The sequence below is a fragment of the Salvelinus alpinus genome, chromosome 5 (assembly GCF_045679555.1).
Source record: "Salvelinus alpinus chromosome 5, SLU_Salpinus.1, whole genome shotgun sequence".
Lineage (NCBI taxonomy): Eukaryota > Metazoa > Chordata > Actinopteri > Salmoniformes > Salmonidae > Salvelinus > Salvelinus alpinus.
In genome coordinates, this window is record NC_092090.1 from 102,186,194 (window position 1) to 102,207,731 (window position 21,538).

The 21,538-nt window shown below is 46.9% G+C and overlaps 1 protein-coding gene across 2 annotated transcripts in view; it reads right to left on the reverse strand.

Moving 5' to 3' along the window:
- The window catches only part of LOC139577359 (STAM-binding protein-like A), a 32,726-nt gene extending 12,980 nt beyond the window's left edge, over positions 1-19,746 (reverse strand). The window contains exons 1-7 of one of the 2 annotated variants that reach the window (XM_071404418.1): positions 18,535-19,746; positions 16,515-16,730; positions 13,161-13,236; positions 12,544-12,639; positions 10,185-10,318; positions 9,347-9,585; positions 917-1,050 (exon numbers count right to left, since the gene is read on the reverse strand). In XM_071404418.1, the coding sequence (XP_071260519.1) occupies positions 917-1,050; positions 9,347-9,585; positions 10,185-10,318; positions 12,544-12,639; positions 13,161-13,236; positions 16,515-16,717 (882 nt within the window). In that variant the 5' untranslated portion in view covers positions 16,718-16,730; positions 18,535-19,746. Of the gene's footprint in view, positions 1-916; positions 1,051-9,346; positions 9,586-10,184; positions 10,319-12,543; positions 12,640-13,160; positions 13,237-16,514; positions 16,739-18,534 lie in introns of both variants that reach the window. The other variant, XM_071404417.1, reaches the window with a different exon arrangement.
- Positions 19,747-21,538: the final 1,792 nt, after the last annotated feature.

Sequence of the window (21,538 nt, forward strand, 5' to 3'; positions counted from 1 at the left end):
GACAGCCCCGTAATACGGTCACCGTGACAGCCCCGTAACACGGTCACCGTGACAGCCCCGTAACACGGTCACCGTAGAAGCCCCGTAACACGGTCACCGTAGAAGCCCCGTAACACGGTCACCGTGACAGCCCCGTAACACGGCCACCGTGACAGCCCCGTAACACGGCCACCGTGACAGCCCCGTAACACGGTCACCGTGACAGCCCCGTAACACGGTCACCGTGACAGCCCCGTAACACGGTCACCGTGACAGCCCCGTAACACGGTCACCGTGACAGCCCCGTAACACGGTCACCGTGACAGCCCCGTAACACGGTCACCGTAACAGCCCCGTAACACGGTCACCGTAACAGCCCCGTAATACGGTCACCGTAACAGCCCCGTAACACGGTCACCGTAACAGCCCCGTAACACGGTCACCGTAACAGCCCCGTAACACGGTCACCGTAACAGCCCCGTAATACGGTCACCGTAACAGCCCCGTAACACGGTCACCGTGACAGCCCCGTAACACGGTCACCGTGACAGCCCCGTAACACGGTCACCGTGACAGCCCCGTAACACGGTCACCGTGACAGCCCCGTAACACGGTCACCGTAACAGCCCCGTAACACGGTCACCGTAACAGCCCCGTAATACGGTCACCGTAACAGCCCCGTAATACGGTCACCGTAACAGCCCCGTAACACGGTCACCGTAACAGCCCCGTAACACGGTCACCGTAACAGCCCCGTAATACGGTCACCGTAACAGCCCCGTAACACGGTCACCGTAACAGCCCCGTAACACGGTCACCGTAACAGCCCCGTAATACGGTCACCATGACAGCCCTACACACACCCACATCAATACGTTTTGCTGTAGAATAACTATGATTTTAGTGAAGCTGTTGCTGTATACAAGTCAGGTCTTACCAGTTTACCACAGAGGATGCCACAGGTCTCCACAGCTCGGCTGGTGTTGGAATCAGCTAGCCTGAGGAAGCTGCTGCAGAGCTCTGAGGGCACTGCCAGCTGCCGGATCCCATCCACCATGCCATCCATAGTGTCTGGACAGAGGAGGGACAATAGCCCATCATCAACCATCATGTTTTCAGAAATAACTGCTTTAATTCATGTGTTATCCTCTGTCATTGAAATGGGAATCTTGTGTTGTATTTCATCCCTTCTACGTTGTAGAGCCAGATTAAACAGCCCTTCTATTCTACGTTGTGGAGCCAGAATAAACAGCCCTTCTATTCTACTTTGTGGAGCCAGATTAAACAGCCCTTCTATTCTACGTTGTGGAGCCAGATTAAACAGCCCTTCTATTCTACGTTGTGGAGCCAGATTAAACAGCCCTTCTATTCTACGTTGTAGAGCCAGATTAAACAGTCCTTCTATTCTACGTTGTGGAGCCAGATTAAACCCCTTCTATTCTACGTTGTGGAGCCAGATTAAACAGTCCTTCTATTCTACGTTGTGGAGACAGATTAAACAACCCTTCTATTCTACGTTGTGGAGCCAGATTAAACAACCCTTCTATTCTACGTTGTAGAGCCAGATTAAACAGCCCTTCTATTCTACGTTGTGGAGCCAGATTAAACAGCCCTTCTATTCTATGTTGTGGAGCCAGATTAAACAGCCCTTCTATTCTATGTTGTGGAGCCAGATTAAACAGCCCTTCTATTCTACGTTGTGGAGCCAGATTAAACAGCCCTTCTATTCTACGTTGTAGAGCCAGATTAAACAGCCCTTCTATTCTACGTTGTAGAGCCAGATTAAACAGCCCTTCTATTCTACGTTGTAGAGCCAGATTAAACAGCCCTTCTATTCTACGTTGTAGAGACAGATTAAACAGCCCTTCTATTCTACGTTGTGGAGCCAGATTAAACAGCCCTTCTATTCTACGTTGTGGAGCCAGATTAAACAGCCCTTCTATTCTACGTTGTGGAGCCAGATTAAACAGCCCTTCTATTCTACTTTGTGGAGCCAGATTAAACAGCCCTTCTATTCTACGTTGTGGAGCCAGATTAAACAGCCCTTCTATTCTACGTTGTGGAGCCAGATTAAACAGCCCTTCTATTCTACTTTGTGGAGCCAGATTAAACAGCCCTTCTATTCTACGTTGTGGAGCCAGATTAAACAGCCCTTCTATTCTACGTTGTGGAGCCAGATTAAACAGCCCTTCTATTCTACGTTGTGGAGCCAGATTAAACAGCCCTTCTATTCTACGTTGTGGAGACAGATTAAACAGCCCTTCTATTCTACGTTGTGGAGACAGATTAAACAGTCCTTCTATTCTACGTTGTGGAGACAGATTAAACAGCCCTTCTATTCTACGTTGTGGAGCCAGATTAAACAGCCCTTCTATTCTACATTGTGGAGCCAGATTAAACAGCCCTTCTATTCTACTTTGTGGAGCCAGATTAAACAGCCCTTCTATTCTACGTTGTGGAGCCATATTAAACAGCACTTCTATTCTACGTTGTGGAGCCAGATTAAACAGCCCTTCTATTCTACGTTGTGGAGCCAGATTAAACAGCCCTTCTATTCTACGTTGTGGAGCCAGATTAAACAGCTCTTCTATTCTACGTTGTGGAGCCAGATTAAACAGCCCTTCTATTCTACGTTGTAGAGCCAGATTAAACAGCCCTTCTATTCTACTTTGTGGAGCCAGATTAAACAGCCCTTCTATTCTACGTTGTGGAGCCAGATTAAACAGCCCTTCTATTCTACGTTGTGGAGACAGATTAAACAGCCCTTCTATTCTACGTTGTGGAGACAGATTAAACAGTCCTTCTATTCTACGTTGTGGAGACAGATTAAACAGCCCTTCTATTCTACGTTGTGGAGCCAGATTAAACAGCCCTTCTATTCTACATTGTGGAGCCAGATTAAACAGCCCTTCTATTCTACTTTGTGGAGCCAGATTAAACAGCCCTTCTATTCTACGTTGTGGAGCCATATTAAACAGCACTTCGAATTCTACGTTGTGGAGCCAGATTAAACAGCCCTTCTATTCTACGTTGTGGAGCCAGATTAAACAGCCCTTCTATTCTACGTTGTGGAGCCAGATTAAACAGCTCTTCTATTCTACGTTGTGGAGCCAGATTAAACAGCCCTTCTATTCTACGTTGTAGAGCCAGATTAAACAGCCCTTCTATTCTACTTTGTGGAGCCAGATTAAACAGCCCTTCTATTCTACGTTGTGGAGCCAGATTAAACAGCCCTTCTATTCTACGTTGTGGAGCCAGATTAAACAACCCTTCTATTCTATGTTGTAGAGCCAGATTAAACAGTCCTTCTATTCTACGTTGTGGAGCCAGATTAAACCCCTTCTATTCTACGTTGTGGAGCCAGATTAAACAGTCCTTCTATTCTACGTTGTGGAGACAGATTAAACAACCCTTCTATTCTACGTTGTGGAGCCAGATTAAACAACCCTTCTATTCTACGTTGTAGAGCCAGATTAAACAGCCCTTCTATTCTACGTTGTGGAGCCAGATTAAACAGCCCTTCTATTCTATGTTGTGGAGCCAGATTAAACAGCCCTTCTATTCTATGTTGTGGAGCCAGATTAAACAGCCCTTCTATTCTACGTTGTGGAGCCAGATTAAACAGCCCTTCTATTCTACGTTGTAGAGCCAGATTAAACAGCCCTTCTATTCTACGTTGTAGAGCCAGATTAAACAGCCCTTCTATTCTACGTTGTAGAGCCAGATTAAACAGCCCTTCTATTCTACGTTGTAGAGACAGATTAAACAGCCCTTCTATTCTACGTTGTGGAGCCAGATTAAACAGCCCTTCTATTCTACGTTGTGGAGCCAGATTAAACAGCCCTTCTATTCTACTTTGTGGAGCCAGATTAAACAGCCCTTCTATTCTACGTTGTGGAGCCAGATTAAACAGCCCTTCTATTCTACTTTGTGGAGCCAGATTAAACAGCCCTTCTATTCTACGTTGTGGAGCCAGATTAAACAGCCCTTCTATTCTACGTTGTGGAGCCAGATTAAACAGCCCTTCTATTCTACGTTGTGGAGCCAGATTAAACAGCCCTTCTATTCTACGTTGTGGAGACAGATTAAACAGCCCTTCTATTCTACGTTGTGGAGACAGATTAAACAGTCCTTCTATTCTACGTTGTGGAGACAGATTAAACAGCCCTTCTATTCTACGTTGTGGAGCCAGATTAAACAGCCCTTCTATTCTACATTGTGGAGCCAGATTAAACAGCCCTTCTATTCTACATTGTGGAGCCAGATTAAACAGCCCTTCTATTCTACGTTGTGGAGCAATATTAAACAGCACTTCTATTCTACGTTGTGGAGCCAGATTAAACAGCCCTTCTATTCTACGTTGTGGAGCCAGATTAAACAGCCCTTCTATTCTACGTTGTGGAGCCAGATTAAACAGCTCTTCTATTCTACGTTGTGGAGCCAGATTAAACAGCCCTTCTATTCTACGTTGTAGAGCCAGATTAAACAGCCCTTCTATTCTACTTTGTGGAGCCAGATTAAACAGCCCTTCTATTCTACGTTGTGGAGCCAGATTAAACAGCCCTTCTATTCTACATTGTGGAGCCAGATTAAACAGCCCTTCTATTCTACGTTGTGGAGCCAGATTAAACAGCCCTTCTATTCTACGTTGTGGAGCCAGATTAAACAGCCCTTCTATTCTACGTTGTGGAGCCAGATTAAACAGCCCTTCTATTCTACGTTGTGGAGCCAGATTAAACAGCCCTTCTATTCTACGTTGTGGAGCCAGATTAAACAGCCCTTCTATTCTACGTTGTGGAGCCAGATTAAACAGCCCTTCTATTCTACGTTGTGGAGCCAGATTAAACAGCCCTTCTATTCTACGTTGTAGAGCCAGATTAAACAGCCCTTCTATTCTATGTTGTGGAGCCAGATTAAACAGCCCTTCTATTCTACGTTGTGGAGCCAGATTAAACAGCCCTTCTATTCTACGTTGTGGAGCCAGATTAAACAGCCCTTCTATTCTACGTTGTGGAGCCAGATTAAACAGCCCTTCTATTCTACGTTGTAGAGCCAGATTAAACAGCCCTTCTATTCTATGTTGTGGAGCCAGATTAAACAGCCCTTCTATTCTACGTTGTGGAGCCAGATTAAACAGCCCTTCTATTCTACGTTGTAGAGCCAGATTAAACAGCCCTTCTATTCTACGTTGTGGAGCCAGATTAAACAGCCCTTCTATTCTACGTTGTGGAGCCAGATTAAACAGCCCTTCTATTCTATGTTGTAGAGCCAGATTAAACAGTCCTTCTATTCTACGTTGTGGAGCCAGATTAAACCCCTTCTATTCTACGTTGTGGAGCCAGATTAAACAGTCCTTCTATTCTACGTTGTGGAGACAGATTAAACAACCCTTCTATTCTACGTTGTGGAGCCAGATTAAACAACCCTTCTATTCTACGTTGTAGAGCCAGATTAAACAGCCCTTCTATTCTACGTTGTGGAGCCAGATTAAACAGCCCTTCTATTCTATGTTGTGGAGCCAGATTAAACAGACCTTATATTCTATGTTGTGGAGCCAGATTAAACAGCCCTTCTATTCTACGTTGTGGAGCCAGATTAAACAGCCCTTCTATTCTACGTTGTAGAGCCAGATTAAACAGCCCTTCTATTCTACGTTGTAGAGCCAGATTAAACAGCCCTTCTATTCTACGTTGTAGAGCCAGATTAAACAGCCCTTCTATTCTACGTTGTGGAGCCAGATTAAACAGCCCTTCTATTCTACTTTGTGGAGCCAGATTAAACAGCCCTTCTATTCTACGTTGTGGAGCCAGATTAAACAGCCCTTCTATTCTACGTTGTGGAGCCAGATTAAACAGCCCTTCTATTCTACGTTGTGGAGCCAGATTAAACAGTCCTTCTATTCTACGTTGTGGAGACAGATTAAACAACCCTTCTATTCTACGTTGTGGAGCCAGATTAAACAGCCCTTCTATTCTACTTTGTGGAGCCAGATTAAACAGCCCTTCTATTCTACGTTGTGGAGCCAGATTAAACAGCCCTTCTATTCTACGTTGTGGAGCCAGATTAAACAGCCCTTCTATTCTACGTTGTGGAGCCAGATTAAACAGCCCTTCTATTCTACGTTGTGGAGACAGATTAAACAGCCCTTCTATTCTACGTTGTGGAGACAGATTAAACAGTCCTTCTATTCTACGTTGTGGAGACAGATTAAACAGCCCTTCTATTCTACGTTGTGGAGCCAGATTAAACAGCCCTTCTATTCTACATTGTGGAGCCAGATTAAACAGCCCTTCTATTCTACTTTGTGGAGCCAGATTAAACAGCCCTTCTATTCTACGTTGTGGAGCCATATTAAACAGCACTTCTATTCTACGTTGTGGAGCCAGATTAAACAGCCCTTCTATTCTACGTTGTGGAGCCAGATTAAACAGCCCTTCTATTCTACGTTGTGGAGCCAGATTAAACAGCTCTTCTATTCTACGTTGTGGAGCCAGATTAAACAGCCCTTCTATTCTACGTTGTAGAGCCAGATTAAACAGCCCTTCTATTCTACTTTGTGGAGCCAGATTAAACAGCCCTTCTATTCTACGTTGTGGAGCCAGATTAAACAGCCCTTCTATTCTACGTTGTGGAGACAGATTAAACAGCCCTTCTATTCTACGTTGTGGAGACAGATTAAACAGTCCTTCTATTCTACGTTGTGGAGACAGATTAAACAGCCCTTCTATTCTACGTTGTGGAGCCAGATTAAACAGCCCTTCTATTCTACATTGTGGAGCCAGATTAAACAGCCCTTCTATTCTACTTTGTGGAGCCAGATTAAACAGCCCTTCTATTCTACGTTGTGGAGCCATATTAAACAGCACTTCTATTCTACGTTGTGGAGCCAGATTAAACAGCCCTTCTATTCTACGTTGTGGAGCCAGATTAAACAGCCCTTCTATTCTACGTTGTGGAGCCAGATTAAACAGCTCTTCTATTCTACGTTGTGGAGCCAGATTAAACAGCCCTTCTATTCTACGTTGTAGAGCCAGATTAAACAGCCCTTCTATTCTACTTTGTGGAGCCAGATTAAACAGCCCTTCTATTCTACGTTGTGGAGCCAGATTAAACAGCCCTTCTATTCTACGTTGTGGAGCCAGATTAAACAACCCTTCTATTCTATGTTGTAGAGCCAGATTAAACAGTCCTTCTATTCTACGTTGTGGAGCCAGATTAAACCCCTTCTATTCTACGTTGTGGAGCCAGATTAAACAGTCCTTCTATTCTACGTTGTGGAGACAGATTAAACAACCCTTCTATTCTACGTTGTGGAGCCAGATTAAACAACCCTTCTATTCTACGTTGTAGAGCCAGATTAAACAGCCCTTCTATTCTACGTTGTGGAGCCAGATTAAACAGCCCTTCTATTCTATGTTGTGGAGCCAGATTAAACAGCCCTTCTATTCTATGTTGTGGAGCCAGATTAAACAGCCCTTCTATTCTACGTTGTGGAGCCAGATTAAACAGCCCTTCTATTCTACGTTGTAGAGCCAGATTAAACAGCCCTTCTATTCTACGTTGTAGAGCCAGATTAAACAGCCCTTCTATTCTACGTTGTAGAGCCAGATTAAACAGCCCTTCTATTCTACGTTGTAGAGACAGATTAAACAGCCCTTCTATTCTACGTTGTGGAGCCAGATTAAACAGCCCTTCTATTCTACGTTGTGGAGCCAGATTAAACAGCCCTTCTATTCTACTTTGTGGAGCCAGATTAAACAGCCCTTCTATTCTACGTTGTGGAGCCAGATTAAACAGCCCTTCTATTCTACTTTGTGGAGCCAGATTAAACAGCCCTTCTATTCTACGTTGTGGAGCCAGATTAAACAGCCCTTCTATTCTACGTTGTGGAGCCAGATTAAACAGCCCTTCTATTCTACGTTGTGGAGCCAGATTAAACAGCCCTTCTATTCTACGTTGTGGAGACAGATTAAACAGCCCTTCTATTCTACGTTGTGGAGACAGATTAAACAGTCCTTCTATTCTACGTTGTGGAGACAGATTAAACAGCCCTTCTATTCTACGTTGTGGAGCCAGATTAAACAGCCCTTCTATTCTACATTGTGGAGCCAGATTAAACAGCCCTTCTATTCTACATTGTGGAGCCAGATTAAACAGCCCTTCTATTCTACGTTGTGGAGCAATATTAAACAGCACTTCTATTCTACGTTGTGGAGCCAGATTAAACAGCCCTTCTATTCTACGTTGTGGAGCCAGATTAAACAGCCCTTCTATTCTACGTTGTGGAGCCAGATTAAACAGCTCTTCTATTCTACGTTGTGGAGCCAGATTAAACAGCCCTTCTATTCTACGTTGTAGAGCCAGATTAAACAGCCCTTCTATTCTACTTTGTGGAGCCAGATTAAACAGCCCTTCTATTCTACGTTGTGGAGCCAGATTAAACAGCCCTTCTATTCTACATTGTGGAGCCAGATTAAACAGCCCTTCTATTCTACGTTGTGGAGCCAGATTAAACAGCCCTTCTATTCTACGTTGTGGAGCCAGATTAAACAGCCCTTCTATTCTACGTTGTGGAGCCAGATTAAACAGCCCTTCTATTCTACGTTGTGGAGCCAGATTAAACAGCCCTTCTATTCTACGTTGTGGAGCCAGATTAAACAGCCCTTCTATTCTACGTTGTGGAGCCAGATTAAACAGCCCTTCTATTCTACGTTGTGGAGCCAGATTAAACAGCCCTTCTATTCTACGTTGTAGAGCCAGATTAAACAGCCCTTCTATTCTATGTTGTGGAGCCAGATTAAACAGCCCTTCTATTCTACGTTGTGGAGCCAGATTAAACAGCCCTTCTATTCTACGTTGTGGAGCCAGATTAAACAGCCCTTCTATTCTACGTTGTGGAGCCAGATTAAACAGCCCTTCTATTCTACGTTGTAGAGCCAGATTAAACAGCCCTTCTATTCTATGTTGTGGAGCCAGATTAAACAGCCCTTCTATTCTACGTTGTGGAGCCAGATTAAACAGCCCTTCTATTCTACGTTGTAGAGCCAGATTAAACAGCCCTTCTATTCTATGTTGTGGAGCCAGATTAAACAGCCCTTCTATTCTACGTTGTGGAGCCAGATTAAACAGCCCTTCTATTCTACGTTGTAGAGCCAGATTAAACAGCCCTTCTATTCTATGTTGTGGAGCCAGATTAAACAGCCCTTCTATTCTACGTTGTGGAGCCAGATTAAACAGCCCTTCTATTCTTTAACCCGTCTCCTCAATAGGGGATCATAGATTTTTACCTGGATTCACCTGGTCAGTCTATGTCATGGAAAAAGCAGGTGTCCCTAATGTTTTGTCCACTCAGTGTGTTTTTACTCACTAGCGCTCATAGGTTTGAGCGTCCGGTCGAAGGTGGGGAGTGCCGTGGGCCCGGTGCTGCCGCCAGGCGGTCTGACCCGGCTGGCGCTGTCCCCCGGGCTCTGAGGGGGGGTGGGGGACACGGCCAGGGGCAGAGGAGGGCCCTGGATCCCTGGGAGGAGCGGTGCATCGGGGGGAGGGGTCCCAGGAGCATGAAACTCCTGAAGGATACGCTGCCTCTCCTTCTCCAGCTCCTGCCGTCTGATTATGGAGTCACATTAGTGTCAATATTGATCAATATTTGAATATTAAAAAAAATTCCAATGCAGCCATTTTGATCTTAATATCAAATCTTTTCTGGGTAATAGTTATTGTACCTTACTGCGATTTTTGACCAAATGAAAACTATAAACAAAAATAGCTACTTAGCAAAGAGTAATTTCTCAAGCAAGACTTTTGCTACGGCTGTCAGTGAGTGGTCTGAGTTGGGAGGGGAAAACTGGTGATGTCACCACGCCAAAACAGGCGGAAGTTTCCGGTGACCTTTTCAAACAGCTCTGACACTAAAAGGGCATTATCATCAGTTTTCACAGTACTATTCCAACATCAGAGTGTGGAAGTATATAGAAAAGAGGAAAATCACATTTTGACTGCACTGGGGGAAATGATGCTATATTCATTCAATCCAGTTTCAAATCATAAATTGAACTTGTAGACTATTTCATGAACTCAATGATTCACTCATTTGTCCAAAACAAATTACAAACATATTAAATTCAAAATTACATTTCTTAAATGCAAATGAAAAAAACGATTAAATTGAGATGAAGTTTCTGTTGGCAGTGATGTTCCTCTCATACCTGATCATCTCCTCGAAGACGCCGAACTGCTGTTGTTCCCGTTGGCGCCGCTGCAGTTCCACCACACGCTCCCGCTCTGCTTCTAGCGCCTGCTGCTTCCACTGCTGCTGCGCCAGGGTTGCCTCCTCCGCTTTCTACACACACAGTAGTGACACACACACACAGTAGTGACACACACACACACACGCATCAGAAAATCAACCAAACCCGGTGGGCAGAGGGCTCTACTGAGGGTATAAAGTTGGAGAATGGGCAGGAAGGTCTAGAGGTGGGCAGGAAGGTCTAGAGGTGGGCAGGAAGGTCTAGAGAGGTGGGCAGGAAGGTCTACAGAGGTGGGCAGGAAGGTCTACAGAGGTGGGCAGGAAGGTCTAGAGGTGGGCAGGAAGGTCTAGAGGTGGGCAGGAAGGTCTACAGAGGTGGGCAGGAAGGTCTAGAGGTGGGCAGGAAGGTCTACAGAGGTGGGCAGGAAGGTCTAGAGGTGGGCAGGAAGGTCTAGAGGTGGGCAGGAAGGTCTACAGAGGTGGGCAGGAAGGTCTAGAGAGGTGGGCAGGAAGGTCTAGAGAGGTGGGCAGGAAGGTCTAGAGAGGTGGGCAGGAAGGTCTAGAGGTGGGCAGGAAGGTCTACAGAGGTGGGCAGGAAGGTCTACAGAGGTGGGCAGGAAGGTCTAGAGGTGGGCAGGAAGGTCTACAGAGGTGGGCAGGAAGGTCTCAGAGGTGGGCAGGAAGGTCTAGAGGTGGGCAGGAAGGTCTACAGAGGTGGGCAGGAAGGTCTAGAGGTGGGCAGGAAGGTCTAGAGGTGGGCAGGAAGGTCTAGAGGTGGGCAGGAAGGTCTAGAGGTGGGCAGGAAGGTCTAGAGGTGGGCAGGAAGGTCTAGAGGTGGGCAGGAAGGTCTACAGAGGTGGGCAGGAAGGTCTACAGAGGTGGGCAGGAAGGTCAACAGAGGTGGGCAGGAAGGTCTAGAGAGGTGGGAAGGAAGGTCTAGAGGTGGGCAGGAAGGTCTACAGAGGTGGGCAGGAAGGTCTAGAGGTGGGCAGGAAGGTCTAGAGGTGGGCAGGAAGGTCTAGAGGTGGGCAGGAAGGTCTAGAGGTGGGCAGGAAGGTCTACAGAGATGGGCAGGAAGGTCTAGAGGTGGGCAGGAAGGTCTAGAGGTGGGCAGGAAGGTCTAGAGGTGGGCAGGAAGGTCTACAGAGGTGGGCAGGAAGGTCTAGAGGTGGGCAGGAAGGTCTAGAGGTGGGCAGGAAGGTCTAGAGGTGGGCATGAAGGTCTACAGAGGTGGGCAGGAAGGTCAACAGAGGTGGGCAGGAAGGTCAACAGAGGTGGGCAGGAAGGTCAACAGAGGTGGGCAGGAAGGTCTAGAGGTGGGCAGGAAGGTCTACAGAGGTGGGCAGGAAGGTCTAGAGGTGGGCAGGAAGGTCTAGAGGTGGGCAGGAAGGTCTAGAGGTGGGCAGGAAGGTCTACAGAGGTGGGCAGGAAGGTCTACAGAGGTGGGCAGGAAGGTCAACAGAGGTGGGCAGGAAGGTCTAGAGAGGTGGGAAGGAAGGTCTAGAGGTGGGCAGGAAGGTCTACAGAGGTGGGCAGGAAGGTCTAGAGGTGGGCAGGAAGGTCTAGAGGTGGGCAGGAAGGTCTAGAGGTGGGCAGGAAGGTCTAGAGGTGGGCAGGAAGGTCTACAGAGGTGGGCAGGAAGGTCTAGAGGTGGGCAGGAAGGTCTAGAGGTGGGCAGGAAGGTCTAGAGGTGGGCAGGAAGGTCTACAGAGGTGGGCAGGAAGGTCTAGAGATGGGCAGGAAGGTCTAGAGATGGGCAGGAAGGTCTAGAGGTGGGCAGGAAGGTCTAGAGGTGGGCATGAAGGTCTACAGAGGTGGGCAGGAAGGTCAACAGAGGTGGGCAGGAAGGTCAACAGAGGTGGGCAGGAAGGTCTAGAGGTGGGCAGGAAGGTCTACAGAGGTGGGCAGGAAGGTCTAGAGGTGGGCAGGAAGGTCTACAGAGGTGGGCAGGAAGGTCTAGAGGTGGGCAGGAAGGTCAACAGAGGTGGGCAGGAAGGTCTACAGAGGTGGGCAGGAAGGTCAACAGAGGTGGGCAGGAAGGTCAACAGAGGTGGGCAGGAAGGTCTAGGGGTGGGCAGGAAGGTCTAGGGGTGGGCAGGAAGGTCTAGGGGTGGGCAGGAAGGTCTAGGGGTGGGCAGGAAGGTCTAGAGGTGGGCAGGAAGGTCTAGAGGTGGGCAGGAAGGTCTACAGAGGTGGGCAGGAAGGTCTACAGAGGTGGGCAGGAAGGTCTAGAGGTGGGCAGGAAGGTCTACAGAGGTGGGCAGGAAGGTCTAGAGGTGGGCAGGAAGGTCTACAGAGGTGGGCAGAAGCCTTGTTACCTTCTTGATGAGATACTGTGCATGCTCCTGCTCATATAACTTGAGAAGAGCCTTCTTCAGCACCTCTGCTTGAGGGAAGGCCACCTCCTTCAGTCTCTGTTGGGACAGATGACAGCATGTCACATCACAAGAGAACCACAGAGGTCCTCCGGTACCCCCCAACAGCCCAACCCTGGTCCTCCTGACAGCCCAACCCATGTCCTCCGGTACCCCCCAACAGCCCAACCCTGGTCCTCCGGTACCCCCCAACAGCCCAACCCTGGTCCTCCGGTACCCCTGACAGCCCAACCCTGGTCCTCCTGACAGCCCAACCCATGTCCTCCGGTACCCCCCAACAGCCCAACCCTGGTCCTCCGGTACCCCCCAACAGCCCAACCCTGGTCCTCCGGTACCCCTGACAGCCCAACCCTGGTCCTCCTGACAGCCCAACCCATGTCCTCCGGTACCCCCCAACAGCCCAACCCTGGTCCTCCGGTACCCCCCAACAGCCCAACCCTGGTCCTCCGGTACCCCTCCAACCTGGAGGACCAGGGTTGGGCTGTTGGGGAGTACCGGAGGACCAGGGTTGGGGGTACTGGAGGACTGGAGTGTGAAACAGTTAGAATTTGGAATGGTACCTTCAAGGTGTCCTTCTTCTCTGGAATGTTGGCTGTTTTGTAATCTCTATGTTTAGGAAGCTTCTCAATGAAGAGCCTGAATAGAAGCATGATGATAAACAGAAACACATCTTCATAACATTGCAGAAATATGAAACTTTTTGACTAAAAATGATATATTAAAACTAATCCATGCTTTTGTCACTTCTAGATTAGACTACTGCAATGCTCTACTTTCCGGCTACCCGGATAAAGCGCTAAATAAACTTCAGTTAGTGCTAAACACGGCTGCTAGAATCCTGACTAGAACCAACAAATTTGATCATATTACTCCAGTGCTAGCCTCCCTACACTGGCTTCCTGTTAAGGCAAGGGCTGATTTCAAGGTTTTACTGTTAACCTACAAAGCATTACATGGGCTTGCTCCTACCTATCTTTCCGATTTGGTCCTGCCGTACATACCTACACGTACGCTACGGTCACAAGACGCAGGCCTCCTAACGGTCCCTAGAATTTCTAAGCAAACAGCTGGAGGCAGGGCTTTCTCCTATAGATCTCCATTTTTATGGAACGGTCTGCCTACCCATGTGAGAGACGCAGACTCGGTCTCAACCTTTAAGTCTTTACTGAAGACTCATCTCTTCAGTAGGTCCTATGATGGAGTGTAGTCTGGCCCAGGGGTGTGAAGGTGAACGGAAAGGCTCTGGAGCAACGAACCTCCCTTGCTGTCTCTGCCTGGCCGGCTCTCCTCTCTCCACTGGGATTCTCTGCCTCTGAATCTATTACGGGGGCTGAGTCACTGACGTGATCTTCCTGTCCAGTTTTGCGCCCCCTTGGGCTCGCAGGATGAAGGAGATCTTTGTGGGCTATACTCGGCCTTGTCTCAGGGTAGAAGGTTGGTGGTCTGTTGATATCCCTCTAGTGGTGTGGGGGCTGTGCTTTGGCAAAGTGGGTGGGGTTATATCCTGCCTGGTTGGCCCTGTTCGGGGGTATCGCCGGACAAGGCCACAGTGTCCCCCGACCCCCCCTTGTCTCAGTCTCCAGTATCTATGGTGCAATAGTCTGTGCCAGGGGGCAAGTGTCAGTCTGTCCTATCTGGAGTGTTTATCCTGTCCTATCTGGAGTGTTTCTCCCGTCCTATCTGGAGTGTTTCTCCCGTCCTATCTGGAGTGTTTCTCCCGTCCTATCTGGAGTGTTTCTCCCGTCCTATCTGGAGTGTTTCTCCCGTCCTATCTGGAGTGTTACTCCCGTCCTATCTGGAGTGTTTCTCCTGTCCTATCTGGAGTGTTTCTCCTGTCCGATCTGGAGTGTTTCTCCTGTCCGATCTGGAGTGTTTCTCCTGTCCGATCTGGAGTGTTTCTCCTGTCCGATCTGGAGTGTTTCTCCTGTCCGATCTGGAGTGTTTCTCCTGTCCGATCTGGAGTGTTTCTCCTGTCCGATCTGGAGTGTTTCTCCTGTCCGATCTGGAGTGTTTCTCCTGTCCGATCTGGAGTGTTTCTCCTGTCCGATCTGGAGTGTTTCTCCTGTCCTATCTGGAGTGTTTCTCCTGTCCTATCTGGAGTGTTTCTCCTGTCCTATCTGGAGTGTTTCTCCTGTCCGATCTGGAGTGTTTCTCCTGTCCGATCTGGAGTGTTTCTCCTGTCCGATCTGGAGTGTTTCTCCTGTCCTATCTGGAGTGTTTCTCCTGTCCTATCTGGAGTGTTTCTCCTGTCCTATCTGGAGTGTTTCTCCTGTCCTATCTGGAGTGTTTCTCCTGTCCTATCTGGAGTGTTTCTCCTGTCCTATCTGGAGTGTCAGTCTGTCCTATCTGGAGTGTCAGTCTGTCCTATCTGGAGTGTCAGTCTGTCCTATCTGGAGTGTTTCTCCTGTCCTATCTGGAGTGTTTCTCCTGTCCTATCTGGAGTGTTTCTCCTGTCCTATCTGGAGTGTTTCTCCTGTCCTATCTGGAGTGTTTCTCCTGTCCTATCTGGAGTGTTTCTCCTGTCCGATCTGGAGTGTTTCTCCTGTCCTATCTGGAGTGTTTCTCCTGTCCTATCTGGAGTGTTTCTCCTGTCCTATCTGGAGTGGTTCTCCTGTCCTATCTGGAGTGTTTCTCCTGTCCTATCTGGAGTGGTTCTCCTGTCCTATCTGGTCTCCTGTGTGAACTTAAGTATGCTCCCTCTAATTCTCCCATCTCTCTCTCTCTCCTCCCAGAGGACCTGAACTCTAGGACCATGGCTCAGGACTACCTGGCCTGATGACTCCTTGCTGTCCCCAGTCCACCTGGTCATGCTGCTGCTCCAGTTTCAACTGTTCTGCCTGCGGCTACGGAACACTGACCTGTTCACCGGATGTGCTACCTGTCCAAGACCTGCTGTATTCAACTCTCTCCCTCTCCTTTCCTCCCTGCTGTCTCAACCTCTGAATGATTGGCTATGAAAAGCCAACTGACATTTACTCCTGAGGTGCTGACCTGTTGCACCCTCTACAACCACTGTGATTATTATTTGACCCTGCTGGTCATCTATGAACATTTGAACATCTTGAAGAACAATCTGGCCTTGATGGCCATTATATACTTTTATAATTTCCACCCGGCAAAGACTGAAGAGGACTGGCCACCCCTCAGAGCCTGGCTCCTCTCTAGGTTTCTTCCTTGGTTCCTGCCTTTTAAAGGGAGTTTTTCCTCGCCACCATGCTTCTACATCTGCATTGCTTGCTGTTTGGGGTTTTAGGCTGAGTTTCTGTACAGCACTTTGAGATATCAGCTGATGTCACAAAGTGAAAGGGCTAAAAAGGGCTTTATAAATACATTTGATTGATTCATATTCCTGACTTGTGATAGCATAATGCTTTATGTTCAGATGAGGTCACTTCCCAGTGCACCTGCTGTGTATTTCAGATGAGGTCACTTCCCAGGGCACCTGCTGTGTATTTCAGATGAGGTCACTTCCCAGGGCACCTGCTGTGTATTTCAGATGAGGTCACTTCCCAGGGCACCTGCTGTGTATTTCAGATGAGGTCACTTCCCAGGGCACCTGCTGTGTATTGCAGATGAGGTCACTTCCCAGGGCACCTGCTGTGTATTGCAGATGAGGCCCATACTTCCCATTCATTTGTGACTGAGGCATTTTATCTGGATCTAGTCTCTACAGCTGATCTCAACATGATAGTTTATTGGGTTGCAGACAAGATGGTACATTGTCCCCAATACTACCATAAACAAACGTCCCCAGGGAGAGATATGCCTGGCTTATGTAACCGGCAACACACTGCCATTTGACAATTACAGCTTCCTCCCCCACTGACACTTCATCTTGGGTTCTCTGTCTTGTGACACGACGGCCATCTTGACAACACCTTCATCAGCGGCCTACTTCCACCAACTCAACTTACGTGATGTACTTGTTGTAGAGTACGAAGGCGTGCTCGGCGTTGCCCTCCTCGGTGTAGGTGTTGGCCATACGGATCATCTCCACGCCTGACCTGAAGTACCTCCGGGGAGGAACGTCCTCGTTCACGTCCACAGAGCTGCCCTTCTTGGTCAGGGCACGGACACGGTCCTCAGGGGGCAGGCTGACATCCGTGTGGTCTGCCATCAGGACCTTCCTCCTACACACCTGACAGGAAATCAAACCTCTGTTAGTCCGCTTCAGAAATTGCACCCTATATATATTTTTTATATATATATATATATATATATATATATATATATAGTGCACTATTTTTAACTAGCTGAACATCAGCACAGCTGGCTGGGGCTCCACCCATCTCCCCTACACACCTGACAGGGACTTAATCAATGAATCAAAAGTATTGATTAAACTCTGGTTTACATCGGCACTTGTCAAGGAGGAGGGCGTTCCACAGCTAAGGTCGAGGCAACAACCAATGGTTGCGTGCCACGTCATCGACTGTGTATACAATACAAAGTTGCAAAGGAAATGTTGTGATCTATTTAATAAAACACCCCAAAAAAGTCTGTGGAAATCCAGATGTTTTCAAGAGACCCTCCACAACCTGCACCACTCATCCAAGAAGGACAGGAAGAACCAGTGGTATCAACGACCAAGTATCTTGGTTTTCATCTAGACAATAACCTCAGCGGTGATACACGTGGAGCAGTGGCCTCACTGAGAATTGGACTGAAGATCTGGTCACAGTGTACACTACACTGGTCAGGCATTGTCTGGAATACGGTGTAGTGCTGTTAGTTGGATACAACTAAAAGCAGCAGCCCCAACTGAACATGGTGCAGAGGGGCCCTGGGGCTCATCTCCAGAGGTGGAGCAGTCCAGTCACAGCTCCCGTCACAGCAGAACAATTCTACACATTTTGCTATGAGAACAATGTGCAGTTTTATAGCAAATTCCCTTCAATTCTACACTTTTTGCCATGGCTAATACCATCCGAGTGACTCAAACATTATAACAAAATCAAAGGGGGCCCCATGCCATGACAAAAATACTCCTGAATGCAACATTTGTTTCATTGTATATTCTCCCTGACTGTCTAGCTTTGATTTAGTTGTTTGTTAGTTTTCAAAGATGATCTCATTGATAACGCTGTCTACACTGTATTTCTGATTTGACGTTATTTTAAAAGGACAAAAAAAGGGCTTTTCTTTAAAAAACAAGGACATGTCTTCGTGATTCCAAACTTTTGAACGGTAGTGTACATAGGTCCACTATCTTTTCTACATACTTTAGGTTCATATATATATATATATACACACACAAATCTGTTTAGACATAGGTGGCCCGAAAGAAACCACTTAGGCGGCCCACCCAAGACATTTCTATGTAGAAAAAACCCTGCAGATATCTAAATATATGTTTAAGCCTTATATGGAAAATCATTTAAATATGTGACCGACCGGCTCAAATCGGTCTTAGGCAGCCAAATGTTGTTGTTTTTTAAATTATTTTTTTTAAACATTTGATAAAAGTAGAGACTAACCTCTACCTGTGCGACCTACAGACAACAGGCGTGGCCATAAAGCCTCTCCCTGATAATACACATTGTTATAAAGTTTCCACAATTAAGTATTCTTATGTATATTATTAAGTACTATGTGCATAAACATTAGTGTTTTTTCCCACGACGTTGGACTATCTAGCCAACAGAAAACGTGTGAGCATGATGAATCTGTAGCTAGCCAACTTCTCAATCCATATCATATGTTTGGGAGGCTAACTAGCTAGCTAGCCATGACCGATTTGAAGTTAACCCGTATGGGCAACTAGCTAGCTAGCTAGCTAGCCAGCCATGACCGATTTGAAGTTACCCGTACACTTGATGCATGCTAGATGGACATGTTTCACCATCATCCATGATGAAAAACATGAATTGCAGGGATAAGATTGATTTGCAAGCAGTTCTAACACTAGCTAGTAGCTTAGCAAAACTAACTTACGTTCGATTGTTTTCAAATTCCCACCTAGTTGAGCGATGAAGTATGTAGGTTTCACCAACAAATACGTATCAAAGGGTATATCATTCAATTCGGGACCAATTTATCGTTGTCTTTATCAAGTAAATCTTCAGTTAAGTAAATAATTAGCTAGCAAGGTGGCTAATTGTTACAACCGTCTACTTCCGCATCTCCACCAGCGTCTCGTCAGCAACACAAAAAATGTACTTCCGGGTCATGGAATTTCGGCAAAATAAAAGTGCTCTACGTAACAGAAGAAAGGTGTTGTTTTCTGTATTTATTGATGATATATGACATTGATTGTCTAAGCATTAACATTGATGTGATGGTATTAATTAAAAGTAATTTTGATCGAAATGTGCAAATTGTTCAAACAGATCATCAAGGTAGACGGATTATTTTAAATATGCTATTGGACAATAAACAGATATGGCTTATTAACCTATACGGTCCGAATAATGTTGATCAAAGCTTCTTTTAAAATATATATCAGAATTTATCAACTCTACAAGCAACACTAGAGTCTATTATTATGGTGGGAGATTTTAATACGGTCTTAAATACCTCTATGGACCGGAAAGGAAATCACACTACAAACTATTACCTTCAGGCACTTAAGGAAATCATGAATGTCATGGATATATTGGAATTAGTGGATATGTGGAGGCTTAAATACCCTGACCTAGTGAGATATACATGGCGGAGGTTTAATACCCTGACCTAGTGAGATATACATGGCGGATGTTTAATATCCTGACCTAGTGAGATATACATGGCGGAGGCTTAATCAAGCTAGTCGTCTTGACTACTTTCTTATACCATTCTCTCTGGCACCAAAAGTTTAAAAGGTGTTGATAGGGGACAGAATGCGGTCAGATCATCACATATCACATAATTGTCATATATATTACTCTTACAGAATTTTCTACGTGGGCGAGGATATTGGAAATTTAATCAAAGCCTACTAGATGATAAATTGTTTAGAACTAGGACAGAATAATTTATAACTGACTTTTTCAGACATAACATAGGTACAGCAGATCCCCTTATTGTATGGGACACTTTTAAATGTGCCTTTAGAGAACATGCAATTCAGTACTCATCTATAAAAAAAAGCAATTTAGATCAAAAGAGTCCATATTAACAAAGGAAATGGAAGGACTAACAGTACAGTTAGATAGCAATAAAAACTGTACCATCGAGGCACAGAATAAGTTAGAGGAAAAACAAAAAGAAATGGAGGAACTTATTCAAGAAAGATCCAGTGTAATATTTTATAAAAATAAAGCGAACTGGGTGAGGAGTGTAGCCACCTGGATTAAATGAAATCCATCACTCTCTCTAGTGTCTTCACATAGACAGATAAGCGCTCTGTGTCAGTGTGTAGTCAAGGACATCACCCTGCTGCCACATCAACCATCAGCCCTCTAACAGACCACGGAGTTGAAACTATTCTCCTTTAGTCAGTTATGCCCATCTCCCGTCTTATTCTTCCCATTCACTCTGCTCAGAGCGATTATCCTCCCTTCTCTTCCTCCTCTTCCTCTCCTGTGTTATACTTCCCATTCACTCTGCTCAGAGCGACTATCCTCCCTTCTCTTCCTCTCCTGTGTTATACTTCCCATTCACTCTGCTCAGAGCGACAATCCTCCCTTCTCTTCCTTCTCTTCCTCTCCTGTGTTATACTTCCCATTCACTCTGCTCAGAGCGACTATCCTCCCTTCTCTTCCTCTCCTGTGTTATACTTCCCATTCACTCTGCTCAGAGCGACAATTCTCCCTTCTCTTCCTTCTCTTCCTCTCCCGTCTTATTCTTCCCATTCACTCTGCTCAGAGCGACTATCCTCCCTTCTCTTCCTCTCCTGTGTTATTCTTCCCATTCACTCTGCTCAGAGCGACTATCCTCCCTTCTCTTCCTTCTCTTCCTCTCCTGTGTTATTCTTCCCATTCACTCTGCTCAGAGCGACTATCCTCCCTTCTCTTCCTTCTCTTCCTCTCCTGTGTTATTCTTCCCATTCACTCTGCTCAGAGCGACTATCCTCCCTTCTCTTCCTTCTTTTCCTCTCCTGTGTTATTCTTCCCATTCACTCTTCTGAAAGCTGGTAGAGTACACATTGCCTGTTACCTTGCCAACCAAGAGCCTTGAAAACCAAGAGCCTTGAAAAGAGCTACAGGCCCAGGTGTAAACAGTGATCAGCTACAGCAACATCAAGGAACAGCCTCATCTACAGTAGGGGTGGGGGGGGGCACATCATAGAACAGCCTCATCTACAGTAGGGGTGGGGGGGGGCACATCATAGAACAGCCTCATCTACAGTAGGGGTGGGGGGGGGGGGCACATCATAGAACAGCCTCATCTACAGTAGGGGTGGGGGGGAGGCACATCATGGAACAGCCTCATCTACAGTAGGGGTGGGGGGAGGCACATCATAGAACAGCCTCATCTACAGTAGGGGGGAGGCACATCATAGAACAGCCCCATCTAGAGCAGGGGGGGGGGGCACATCATAGAACAGCCTCATCTACAGTAGGGGTGGGGGGGAGGCACATCATAGAACAGCCTCATCTACAGTAGGGGGGGGGGCACATCATAGAACAGCCTCATCTACAGTAGGGGTGGGGGGAGGGGCACATCATAGAACAGCTTCATCTAGAGCAGGAAGGGGGGGGGGGCACATCATAGAACAGCCTCATCTACAGTAGGGGTGGGGGGGGGGCACATCATAGAACAGCCTCATCTACAGTAGGGGTGGGGGGGAGGCACATCATAGAACAGCCTCATCTACAGTAGGGGTGGGGGGGGGCACATCATAGAACAGCTTCATCTACAGTGGGGGGGAGGCACATCATGGAACAGCCTCATCTACAGTAGGGGTGGGGGGGAGGCACATCATAGAACAGCTTCAAGGATGAGATTTCACCAACTCACAGAGACATGCAGAGAGAGACAGACCTTCAGCCAGGTCGTCTGCCCTACATATGTACAA